The sequence below is a fragment of the Myxine glutinosa genome, chromosome 14, assembly GCF_964187855.1.
Source record: "Myxine glutinosa chromosome 14, kmMyxGlut1.1, whole genome shotgun sequence".
Classification (NCBI taxonomy): domain Eukaryota; kingdom Metazoa; phylum Chordata; class Myxini; order Myxiniformes; family Myxinidae; genus Myxine; species Myxine glutinosa.
This window is the reverse complement of record NC_136274.1, coordinates 34,711,622-34,725,249: the sequence shown is the minus strand read 5'-3', so window position 1 is coordinate 34,725,249 and position 13,628 is coordinate 34,711,622. Positions and strand designations below refer to the sequence as shown.

At 44.9% G+C, this 13,628-nt stretch overlaps 1 protein-coding gene across 1 annotated transcript in view; it reads left to right on the top strand.

The window, feature by feature from the left end:
- LOC137439239 (teneurin-3) overlaps positions 1–13,628 on the top strand; it is a 319,589-nt gene that overhangs the window by 35,149 nt on the left and 270,812 nt on the right. The window contains exon 2 of the mRNA XM_078768166.1: positions 11,986–12,260. Coding sequence (XP_078624292.1) covers positions 11,999–12,260 — 262 coding nt within the window. The 5' untranslated portion in view covers positions 11,986–11,998. The remainder of the gene's footprint in view (positions 1–11,985; positions 12,261–13,628) is intronic.

Below are 13,628 nucleotides of genomic sequence, written 5' to 3'. Positions count from 1 at the left end.
AACGCCGTGGCCGACTGTCTTTCTCGGGCCAGCGCGAACGCGGTCCACCTCGGCGTGGACTTCGCGCTCATGGCGGCCGACCAGACCACCGACGCCTCGGTGCAGGCACTCCGTGCGGCGGACACGGGCCTCCGCCTGGCCGACATTCCCTTCGCGGGCACCGTCCTGCTCTGCGACGTCTCCCAGGGCCAGCCTCGCCCCATCGTGCCCGTTTCCTGGCAGCGCCGCATCTTCGCCTCCATCCACGGCCTTTCTCACCCGGGCCGGAAAGCTTCTCAGAAGCTGGTGTCGGCGCGTTTCGTCTGGCACGGCCTTCGACGAAACATCCGCGACTGGGCCAACGCCTGCACGGCCTGCCAGCGGGTCAAGGTCCACCGCCACACCCAGGCCCCGCTGGCACCTTTCGCCGTGCCTGAACGGCGTTTCGACCAGGTCCACGTGGACCTGGTGGGTCCCCTGCCCCCCTCGCGGGGGTTCACCCACCTGCTCACCATGGTGGACAGGACCACCAGGTGGCCGGAGGCCGTGCCCCTCGCCTCCACCACCACCGCCGACGTGGCGCAGGCGTTCATCGCCACCTGGGTCGCGCTCTTCGGCGCACCAGCGGACATCTCGTCCGACCGCGGCCCACAATTCACGTCTGAGCTTTGGGGCGCGGTCGCCCGTTCGTTGGGGGTCACGCTGCACCGCACCACGGCCTACCACCCCCAAGCCAACGGGTTGTGCGAGCGGTTTCACCGCTCCATGAAGGCCGCACTCATGGCCGGCCTTCAGGACGACGGTTGGGCCGACCGGCTGCCGTGGGTCCTTTTGGGCCTTCGCACGGCCCCCAAGGAAGACCTCCAGGCGTCCGCCGCCGAGCTCGTCTACGGCCAGCCGCTCCGCGTCCCGGGCGAATTCGTGCCCGACGCTACCAGTCCCTGGTCCGCCGCTCGCTAGCGCTCGGACCTCCAGGAGGCCGCCCGACGATTTGCCCCCGTGCCGACGTCCCGCCACGGTGGCCCCCAGTCCTACGTCCCCCCGGCGCTTCGCACAGCGGAGTACGTCTTTGTGCGTCATGACGCGCACCGGGGGCCACTCCGGCCACCGTACGACGGGCCCTTCCGGGTCCTGCGACGGGGCGACAAGTCTTTCATCGTCGACTTCGGCGGCCGGCCGGACCGGATTTCTGTGGACCGCCTCAAACCGGCGCACATGGACGTCGACCGACCACCACGGTTGGCCCTTCCTCCGCGGCGAGGCCGCCCCCCGTCCACAGTTCCCCCCGCTCGACCACCCACCACCACGTCAGACCCCTCCCCACGACCCTCCAGGGGTCGCTTCGGCCGGGTCATCCGGACCCCCCTTAAATTGACCCTGCCGGTGCAGGTCGATTCTGGAGGGGCGTGTGTAGCGGTTACCGCTGGATGCACACAATCGCCTTGCACCGGCCAGAACACGGCCAGACGCGCCTCTCCCGGGCATGCCCGGACTCACTGTTCCCGGGCACGCCCGAACCTCCCGGGCACGCCCGGTCTCGTCTTTCCCGGGCATGCCCGCTCTCGCCTTTCCAGGGCTCGCCCAGAGCGTCCGGGCATGCCCGCTATCGCCTTTTCAGGGCTCGCCCAGAGCGTCCGGGCACGCCCAGCCTCGACTTGCGAGGCCGCAGCCAAACACGCCCGGGCAGGTCCAGACTCGCCTTTCCAAGGCTCGCCCTTGACACCCGGGCATGCCCGGTATAGCTTTTGCCGGGCAAACTTCCCGACATAAATGTGTATATATATTGCTGCCCGATAAACGGGCTTGTGAGAATACCTGAGCTGTTTTGTTTCAATAAAGCAACTCGGACGAATTCCGTCTTTGGTCGCGTCAATTCTTTCGACTCGCGTTGGAGCGCAGTTCCTTCAGCGGTTTGATTAAAGCAGGGCAGCTTGATCCCGACATAATTGACCGCAGCGTCTAGTTATATTTATCTTTATGTTCAATTATTCCGACAGCACCAGTTATTGCCACCACCTTTTGGAGTTGCCTGGGGAATATGTTTGCCCCAAATCTTTCACGAACTGGCTGGCCAGGCCTGACGTTTGACTGAAGGTGAGAAGGATTTGTAATACGTTCAGCATGCAGGTGATAACTCTCGTTCACTAACGCCTCAGTTGTGGTAGTTGGCCTTTCTTTTTTAATGCCAATAGTTATAGTGCACACATTGATGTCTTGCCCGACGTACAAAACACAAGGGTATTAGTTTATCGATGGGTCGCAATTCAAACCCAGGCTCAGGTGTGTGTGTGTGTGTGTGTGTGTGTGTGTGTGTGTGTGTGTGTGTGTGTGTGTGTGTGTGTGTGTGTGTGTGTGTGTGTCCCTTTGGATATGAGGCACAAACCTATAACAGTTTGTGAACATTACATTGATACACAGTCATCGGCAAGTCGCTTGTATTTTGTCCTGTTCATGGCGATTCTTCCTTTGGGAAGGGGATGTTCGAATGGATTAAGGAGAGAACATTTTGTGAACTTGCTGTGATTGCTTTGCTGTGCCACTTGGGGTGTTTTCTCCCTTTGAAATGGGGGTTTTCTTGATGCATTACTAATGATCAGAGCCTCGGTTTCGGTGTGGACCAACTCTGCCATCCAAATCCTAGGCTTGGGAATATTATTCCCGGATTATCCTTGGCTTAGCATCCTTGGTTTGGGAAAATTATTCCTGTAAAGCCTGCATTCCTGTCGAGCCATTCATCATGCTGGTAAAGTGGTAACTCACCATAGTGAGGCTTAAGTGCTTCTCCAAGGCGAGGCCGATGTCATAAATCTAAACCGGTATGCTTTGTATCTAAATGATGAAGCACCGTTTCTTAGCATCACTATGTTACGAAGAACTTATAACATCTACTTCTACTACTGCTTTGTCAGCTGGTTCACATTTGCCTTAGTTGTACATTATTTGCATCGTTATTGGTGCTCACTACACCGTCAAGTCGACCATACACTGCTTCGTTATAAATCAGAGTTGCCATTGCGTCTACGCTCACTACACCGTCAAGTTGATCACCAAATGCTCGATGCCACATCTCAACGTGCTCACATCCGGTTAATGCTCACTTTTTTGGTGAACTGTTAATCTGTCTATTTACTTAGTTTCGGATAGGATTATGATAATCTGGTTAATTGGTTAACATGTGTGAGTTATTGATTATTTAATTATTTATATATCCAGCATAAGGGCACGAGTCCTGTTTCCCTGGTATATCATTCAATACAGAGTCGGGGCTTTCTCACATGATGTTGTGGAGGTAATCATGGCATCCTCACCTTTACAAACACTTACATTGCTGGTGTACAAAATGTTGAGGCTGTGCATGATGCCATTTACAAAATTATCTGACTGGGCGGACCGCCATTGTCTATAAGGTGAACATGTACCACGTGTCACGGTCCACAGCATCACTTTGCATTGTTGTAAAGCCTGGTGGTGGTTTAACGGTTAAGGTGGCTGGCTTAAGACCCTAGGGTCTTCAGTTCAAGCCTCTGTCGTGCTGTTGAATGAACAACACCAGACTGGGTCGACTCAGCCTGTCATCCTTCAGAGATCGGCAAAATAACCACTGGCTAGCTGGTAAGGGGGCATTGCATCAGTGGCACAGCCATGCCCCCAATAAATGGTGCAGCCAAGCAGCTACAGGCTGCATACAAATAAATAAATAAATAAATAAACCCAACCCGTCGTTGGAGATGGGTACCTGGGGATGGGCTAGTATGATTAAATGGTCTGTTTACTCCAACTGCTCAAAATCCAGGCTACAAATGTCTGCTTGACTCGGGGTGTGGTCGCTGCCTTCTTGGACGTGGTTACACGCCTGCGACCTGTGGGTGGTAGCGACCCCCGACCACGCAATAGTATATAGTGCACATGAAATTGAGACCTCATTACTGTAATTGTGATTCAAATCAAATTTGCACTCATCGCAAAATGGCCACTTCGATTCGGACCAACAGCTGGTATCTACCACACAGCCAGTGTTTAATTATCATGAGAATAACAGCGAGGAGTCAAAATTGCAGCTGGGAAAGTTATAATTTAAAAATATTGATCTGCAGGTTCAGTTGTGCAATGAAAGGTGAACTCAAGGGGGCTTGAACTCTCTCTCCCCCAACCCCACCAGCCGTAGACGCAATTTTGTAAGCCCTTCTGCCCACGCAGCGGGAGACGGGTGTGTGTGTGTGTGCATTAATTATTAATTTTTTTACTATTTGAGCTCTTGTCATCAAATTTTCAACAAACTTTTATGATGAGAATATGGGGAACAATAATTAATAATGGTACTCTCACTCCGACGCCTTGATTTTGTTTACCCCTGCTACATGGTAGATAACCTGATCCCCCTCCAAAGGAATATTCTGGTTGCGCTCCTGTGCAGGTTAAACGTAACCGGACAAGGCATGAGCTCTCTCTGCCACCCACTGTGGGCATCTGTGACGTTCTAAAACTGGAAAATCATGATGACCTCCTTGGCACAGTTACCACCTCAACCTAGGAGAGGAGAGAACCCATCCAGGGACGTGTATCAGACTGTTAGCCCATCCGCTATGCCCTGTTAGACGTTTCTTGGACTATCGTGAGTGTCCCTTGTACTGTATAACCAATAAGATTGTCTTTGCCTCATTTAATGCAGCTGATCATGACCAAGTGAGATTGAGTAGCTTTAACCACCATGTTCCGTCCCTGTATTGTATAAATGTTGTGAAGCATGATGAGTAAGTGGCTTTTGATGATACCAATGCCGCAGTGTTGATTATATTAATACAAGCTCGTTTGCACGGAAGGTTGCAGGGCTTGGTGACATCAATATAGCTCTATAATTTTGGTGGAATTGCTCCACGAATTTAAATCATAGCCTATCTATTTAAAATGTAATGCCGTAGTTTAATTTTGCCATGAAAAAGAACACATGAGATGCATTATTTTGCGACACTTCATTATAAAACACCACCATTGGCTTTCCCATCAGTTTTGACAACCAAAGCATATTTCATTATTTAATTTGCATTAATCACGAGTTGTACTATAGAGGGGTAAATTAACGGACAACAACACGCTTGGATTTGGGATGGATGGTTGGTTAATGAATGAGTAATTTTAAAAGATTTTAACGATGAAATTTTATTTTAATTGGCTTTTGAAACCATTCTTCATTTGGAGTAAAATGCTGTGAAATGTTTAATAAGGTTCTGTTGAAACATAATTAAGGAAACTACTTGTGTACTTTTTGTCACCACTCATGTCATGCAACTACTGGGTGTTATAACTCTTGCCTGTACAGTGTCATCTTGTCTGGTCCTGACTTGAAAAACAGCTGAACGAGAATATTAAATCTTTCTGTACAAGGTCGAGGCTCGTGGAAGAGCGTGAAAACTGAACGCATCAGGATGTGACAGTAACAAGTAAACGAAAAAACATGTTTTAGAGCTACACACTTTTCGTTTTATTTAAAAAAAGTTTTAAACCAATATTTTAAAATTAAAAATAAATAAATAATTGGAATTGAATTTTGATAGATGAAAATGTACCAGAAAAGAGGACCGTGGGCCAATTTTCAGCTCTCTCGGATGTATGGAACCTAGAAAACGAACGTCTTAAATATGTGAAACTGGACAAACAAACAAAGTTCAGATGAAGTGAAATAAAAGTGTGTAAAAAGAAACAATAGAGAGAGGGTGGAAACACCAACAGCATGATTTTGGGATAAAATCGAGGGAGACGTGGACAAATAAGGGAAGTATGGAGGAAAAAGAAGTAGGAGAGGATGCATGAGGTGGACAAGATGGATACAGAAACAAACTCTTAGGAAGGATAACCTGGAAATTTGGAAGGAGATGTGCTCGGGCGGGCGTAGCGGGGGTGGGAGAGTGGGGTAATGGAGGGCGGGATGGGAGGGAGAGGGTGGGCGGTAAAAAATGTCTTTGTTTGAGGAATGATCTGAGATGGTGGTGAACAGCTGTCCTGAAGATTTGGAGGGAAAAATGAGATTGAAGAGAATGGGGAAGTTGATTCCACAGGTGGAAAATAGAGGAACAAATGAGTGGAGTTGAGCAGTGATTATGGATTTTGGGAATTTCACCAGAAGGTGGTTGATGGTGGATCGTGTACAGACTGCAGACACCTGGGGAGTAGGGGGGTGGTTGTGAAAAGGTTGGAAAGAGCAGAGGATGCAAGACCAGAAGGGGGGCCGAAGAAGGCAGAGACCACCGAACTGTCTGCGATGGCAAAGTGATAGGCCCATAGACTCAGCTTCCGGGATTCGAATTCGAATGATCTTTAAGGTCATGGTTTCTAAGGCATCAAGCTGTGAAGTGATGGTGTCAGCCCAGGGGAGGGGGGGGGGGGGGGGAGAGCAGTATTCCATCAAGCTGTGGATGAAGGCCTTGTAAGTCGATAGGAGTTCAGGTGTGCCAAGGAAAAAATTTCAGGTGTGTTTTGAGGATTGCTTAAATAGAGTTCGGGGAAATCATCGAGAGCAGTGAATGAAATGGTCACAAGTGTCATTCTCATTCAAATCAATTGCAATGAACATCTTTATCATTTTTCCTTCCTTCTCTGAGTTAAAACAAAAAACATTTTACCTTTCTTAACAACATTCCCTTCCCTTTCCACCCCACTGTTGTTTTACTTATCAGAGGCTAATAGTGTGAATAGGCTTGCAGGATAGCCTAGACTCTTGAGGTATGGAAGGGAATGCAGGATACCGGTGAGATATGAAAAGGAAGGCAGGAGAGCCTTGAGGTAGGGAAGGGAAAGCAGGATAGCCTAAAGATAGGGAAGGGAAGGCAGGATATCCTGGAGGTATGGAAGAGCTGGCAGGATAGCCTGAAGAGGCTCATGGAAGAGCAAGGTGATTGAGAGTACAAAGGCAATGTCGTGACAGAGTGGCCACAGTTGGACACAAAAAGTAAGGGAATAAATAAACCGGAAAAGAGGAGAGGAGGAGAGTAGTGGAGGAAAACAGTAACTTGCAGCTAAGGATGGAGGATGACGAGATGGCGCTGTACCACCATCTCATGTTGTCCCACCCAACCATAACCCCCCTCTCCCATCCCTACCTCTTGGTAGCTACGCCTGGGAATTGGAATCCTGTAAAGCAAAATGTATAACTATATTGTCCCGTACATAAAATCAGCATAACTTTCATGTTCCCTCCTGAAACATTTATACAAGGAAACACAATGAACTTGAACACAGGAAGAGGAGTCCATTTGGCCCTTCATGCCTATAGTTTATCCACAGCCAATGAATTCATCATCGTCCATAAAATGTATAAAGCATCCAAGGCATGTGCAACCATTAGGTAAACTAGGCGGATGCCGAGAGCAGCAAATTTTTGATGCGGCACAACTTGATGAAAGAACCATTCATGAGATTACATCAGTAAACAAGCAGACATTTTATGTGTTTTTCTTTAATCTGAAGTGTTATTGTTAATGGCAAGCTTGGGATGCCAGTGTGCTCTCCGTGATCATGCGTTGAGGTAAAAACCACGAATGCCACCTGAAAACTGCCGGTACTGGTGGGTTTGTCGTGGGCTCAAGCAGCTCTGGGGAGAACCAATGGCTTACGATCACAAGGTAAAATTAGTTAAGGGGCAGAGTTATCAGAGAGAGAGAGAGAGAGAGAGAGAGAGAGAGAGAGAGAGAGAGAGAGAGAGAGAGAGAGAGAGAGAGAGAGAGAGAGAGAGAGAGAGAGAGAGAGAGAGAGAGAGAGGGAGAGAGAGAGAGAGAGAGAGACAGACACAGACAAACAGAGACAGACAGACAGACAGACAGAGACAGACAGACACACACAGACAGACAGAGAGACAGAGAGACAGACAGACAGAGACAGACAGACAGAGACAGACAGAGACAGAGACAGAGACAGATAGACAGACAGAGACAGACTGAGACAGACTGAGCCTGACTGCTCGGCAGTCAGCACGTTGAGGACATCGAGTGAATTGCGAGACATTGCAAGACGAGTTCCAAAGTTGGCACGACACAAGATGTTTTGAACTTTATTTGCAAAAATAACCTCACATAATGTCCCCCAACACATTTTTTGCTCTCCGCATCCTCTTCACCCTTCCTGTTCTGTGGCAAGTGCTGAGCGAAGCTTTTCCAAGCTAAGGTTGATCAAAACATACAGTGCCTTCAGAAAGTATTCACACCCCTTGACTTTTTTCACATTTTGTTGTTTTACAGCCTGAATTTAAAATGGATTAAATTGAGATTCTTTGTCACTGATCTACACATAATACCACATAATGTGATAGTGGAATTTAAATTTTAGAAACTCTTACAAAATAATAAAAAATGAAAATCCAAAATGTTTTGAATCAATAAGTATTCAACCCCTTTGCTATGACACTCCAAATTGAGCTCAGGTGCATCCAATTTTCTTTGATCATCCTTGAGATGTTTCTACAACTTGATTCGTTACTCAACTCGTTTTTCACGGAAGCACAACATCCACTGGCACACAGATTTTTCTACTATTGTTCTTATTTTAGCTTTAACTGCCATGTCAAAAGGAAGCAAGTAGCAGCACATGAATGATTTACAAAAACAAAAGGAAGCAAGTAGCAGCACATGAATGATTTACAATAACAAAAGGAAGCAAGTAGCAGCACATGAATGATTTACAATAACAAAAGGAAGCAAGTAGCAGCACATGAATGATTTCCAATAACAAAAGGAAGCAAGTAGCAGCACATGAATGATTTACAATAACAAAAGGAAGCAAGTAGCAGCACAAGAATGATTTACAATAACAAAAGGAAGCAAGTAGCAGCACATGAATGATTTACAGTAACAAAAGTAAGCAAGTAGCAGCACATGAATGATTTACAATAACAAAAGGAGGCAAGTAACAGCATGTGAATGATTTACAATAACAAAAGGAAGCAAGTAGCAGCACATGAATGATTTACAATAACAAAAGGAAGCAAGTAGCAGCACATGAATGATTTACAATAACAAAAGGAGGCAAGTAGCAGCACGTGAATGATTTACAATAACAAAAGGAAGCAAGTAGCAGCACATGAATGATTTACAATAACAAAAGGAAGCAAGTAGCAGCACATTAATGATTTACAATAACAAAAAGAAGCAAGTAGCAGCACATGAATGATTTACAATAACAAAAGGAAGCAAGTAGCAGCACATGAATGATTTACAATAACAAAAGGAAGCAAGTAGCAGCACGTGAATGATTTACAATAACAAAAGGAAGCAAGTAGCAGCACATGAATGATTTACAATAACAAAAGGAAGCAAGTAGCAGCACATGAATGATTTACAATAACAAAAGGAAGCAATTGGCAGCACATGAATGATTTACAATAACAAAAGGAGGCAAGTAGCAGCACGTAAATGATTTACAATAACAAAAGGAAGCAAGTAGCAGCACATGAATGATTTACAATAACAAAAGGAAGCAAGTAGCAGCATGTGAATGATTTACAATAACAAAAGGAAGCAAGTAGCAGCACATTAATGATTTACAATAACAAAAGGAAGCAAGTAGCAGCACATGAATGATTTACAATAACAAAAGGAAGCAAGTAGGAGCACATGAATGATTTACAATAACAAAAGGAGGCAAGTAGCAGCACGTGAATGATTTACAATAACAGAAGGAAGCAAGTAGCAGCACGTGAATGATTTACAATAACAAAAGGAAGCAAGTAGCAGCACATGAATGATTTACAATAACAAAAGGAAGCAAGTATCAGCACGTGAATGGTTTACAATAACAAAAGGAAGCAAGTAGCAGCACATGAATGATTTACAGTAACAAAAGGAAGCAAGTAGCAGCACATGAATGATTTACAATAACAAAAGGAAGCAAGTAGCAGCACATGAATGATTTACAATAACAAAAGGAGGCAAGTAGCAGCACGTAAATGATTTACAATAACAAAAGGAAGCAAGTAGCAGCACATGAATGATTTACAATAACAAAAGGAAGCAAGTAGCAGCATGTGAATGATTTACAATAACAAAAGGAAGCAAGTAGCAGCACATGAATGATTTACAATAACAAAAGGAGACAAGTAGCAGCACGTGAATGATTTACAATAACAAAAGGAAGCAAGTAGCAGCACATGAATGATTTACAATAACAAAAGGAAGCAAGTAGCAGAACATGAATGATTTACAATAACAAAAGGAAGCAAGTAGCAGCACATGAATGATTTACAATAACAAAAGGAGGCAAGTAGCAGCACGTGAATGATTTACAATAACAGAAGGAAGCAAGTAGCAGCACATGAATGATTTACAATAACAAAAGGAAGCAAGTAGCAGCACATGAATGATTTACAATAACAAAAGGAAGCAAGTAACAGCATGTGAATGATTTACAATAACAGAAGGAAGCAAGTAGCAGCACATGAATGATTTACAATAACAAAAGGAAGCAAGTAGCCAAACATGTTTTCGTAACTTGCTTCCTTTTGTCAAAATTGGGCAGAATATAACATGAAATTGCACAAACCATTCACCTGAAGGAACTTGTTTCTACATTTAGTAAACTGAAAGCACGGAAAGTGAAATTTGAAATTGTAAATTCTAATGAACAACTTTCTTGCAGGAACACAAAGTATGACATCACGTGATTCATATTACACATAATAAGGTGCTCTTCTTTGAGTACGTATATTATTAATAGTGGAGAACAATGAGAATATACAATCAGGATCAGATTCCCCTTCTTCATGGAAAATAAATCTGTGATTATAAATGCAGAAGTTTACTTAATACTAATGCACAATATGCATTTTTGAAATTGTGTGATGTGCGGGGTGTGAGGACGCAATGCTGAAGGTTCACCTCGGTCAACGAATCCCCTTGCCCCGGCCCTGGAAGCATTTCAACATTTGTGACTTGCGCACTTTGATAGATATAGTTGAAATTATTGGTGGGTATTTTAATATCATCATTGCTGTATTATTATGAGTATTTTACTTCATTTAATTACTTAGTATTGCAATAAGAGGAGGCATTTGCCATCGATTTTCTTCAAGCAAATATATCCTAGACTGGTTGTTTTGAATAAGATGCAGGAAAGGACTTTGTGGCCATGGATAAGGATACCTGGTGTTGGCCTAATGGTTAGGGTGGTGGGCCTGGGATCCTAAGGTCCTGAGTTCGAAACCCCTTCAGCTGTTTAATTAATACCAGGTGGGTTTGACTCAGCCTGTCATCCTTCCGAGGTCGGCGAAATGAGTACCAGGGTACTGGGTCCTCCCTCAAGGAGATTGGTGGCAGGATTTGCACTCGAGCCGCCATATATATATATATGTCTCAGTATATATATATATATATATATATATATATATATATATATATATATATATATATATATATATATATATATATATATATATATATATATATATGGATAAAGGCATCATTATGTCATACTCCTTTGCTGACTTGATTTGCCAGTTTACTTTTGATATGTAGTTTGACCTTTTATAGTTGTAGAGCTGCAGACGATATCGTGTCGGTAAATATCTTATGCACGTGAGATACATCTCAAAACATTTTATTGAGCTCAATACGTATGTCTGAGACATCACAATGTCACACGTCTATGGCCATTGGAATGACATTGAAAGCACTCCATGGGTTATTGAATAATGTGGTTTGTAATTAAAACAAAGAAAATGCAGTCCAAGGGCAAAAGTATCTTGCTCTTTTTTCTTTTCTTTGCGCTGTGTAACATTATACCGTCTCAGTTGTGAAGCCAAATGTTACCCCGTCCCAAAATAACATCAAGCCACAGGATGAGGTGCATCTGTCGCCCTGGCCATGTGCCCTTGAAGAGTGAGGGAGATGTGTGTGGAGTGTTCACTTGTGTTGGCGATTGTTTGCTGTACCACATTCAAAAGCACAATGTTAGTGAGTTATAAAAAATGAAAATAGTTTTAAAAAACTTTTTTTTAAAATACGTTTTTGCCCCTTTGTGGCGCAGCCTAAAAACTGGGATGGAAGCCGAAGAACGCCGGCGCCGATACCGTGCTGTGGGCAAGAGTCGCCGCCCGTGCGCCTCCCTGAGACCAAATCTTCCCAGCACTTCCTCGAGCGAAGCACCTGAAACATCTGCTTCAGGAGTCGCCACAAGGCCCGCGCATCGACGTGTGCCGACTCCCAGGCCTTCGTACAGCTCTTGTGAGACGTTGAAAGCGAGCGAGACGTCAGCCTGGGTTGCACCCGAGTTAGGACTCCCAGAGAATGATTCATATGATGGTAAGGGGGAATTTTTCGCCTCGTATCTGTTTATTTTAATTATATTGGTACCACTGACATAGGCACCCACCAACTAATTAGGCGAATCGATTCATTCGTTTGTCATTGGAAGGTCACTGGAAAAGCTTTTATTGCGGAGATGTGATAAAACGCTGTACATGAGGCTTGTACCTGTGTGTATATGTACAGTCACGTGAAAAAGTAAGTACACCCCATGTAAAGTTTTGACTTTTTCAACATATTTCAACATACAGCTATTTGATCTTCATTTCAACAATATTGATAGATAAAGGTGATATAACATAACAAATATCATGAAACATTTACATTTTGTAATCCATTGTATAATTTAAATAAACATAAATGCAAATTTTGCATGTGGAAAAAGTAAGTACACCCTTGGCTCTAATCGGTGGTATTGCCCCCTTTGGCAGAAACAACCTCAAGTAGGCGTTTCTTATAACTGTCTACCAGTCTCTGACATCGACTGGGAGAAATTTTTGCCCACTCCTCCATGCAGAATTCTTTCAGCATTGTGATGTTTGAGGGGTTTCTTGCATGCACAGCTCGTTTAAAATCCACCCACAACATCTCGATGGGATTTAGATCCGGGCTTTGACTTGGCCATTCCAGAACCCTCCATTTCTTTCTTTTCAGCCATTCCTTGGTGGATTTACTGGTATGTTTAGGGTCATTGTCATGTTGCAAGGTCCATCTTCGGTTGAGCTTCAACTTTCCGACAGATGGCCTCACATTATCCTCCAGCACCCTCTGGTACAATGAAGAATTCATAGTGGATTCTATGATGGTGAGCTGCCCAGGCCCTGATGCAGCAAAGCTGCCCCAAACCATAATGTTTCCACCACCATGCTTTACAGTTGGTATCAGGTTCTTGTGGTCAAATGCTGTCTTTGGTTTTCGCCAAACATGTCTTCTGGTACTGTGGCCAAATAGCTCTACCGTTGACTCATCTGTCCAGAGCACATTGTTCCAGAAGTGCTGGTCTTTGCCTAGGTGTTCATTGGCAAACGTTAGTCTTGCCCTGATGTTCTTTCTGGACAGCAAAGGTTTCCTCCTGGCACACCTCCCATGTAGATCAAATTTGTGCAGCCTCTTTCTAATGGTAGACTCGTGCACTTTGACATCAACAGTGGCAACATGCTACCTGTAGGTCCCGTGATGACATTCTGGGTTTCTTAGAGACTTCTTTCAGCATCTTGCGGTCTGCTCTCGGGCTGAACTTGCTGGGGCGGCCTCGCCTGAACAAGTTGGCAGTTGTTTGGAATCTTCTCCACTTGTAGATAATCTTGCGGACAGTCGAATGATTGATTTCAAATTGTTTGGAGATCTTTTTAAATCCCTTCCCAG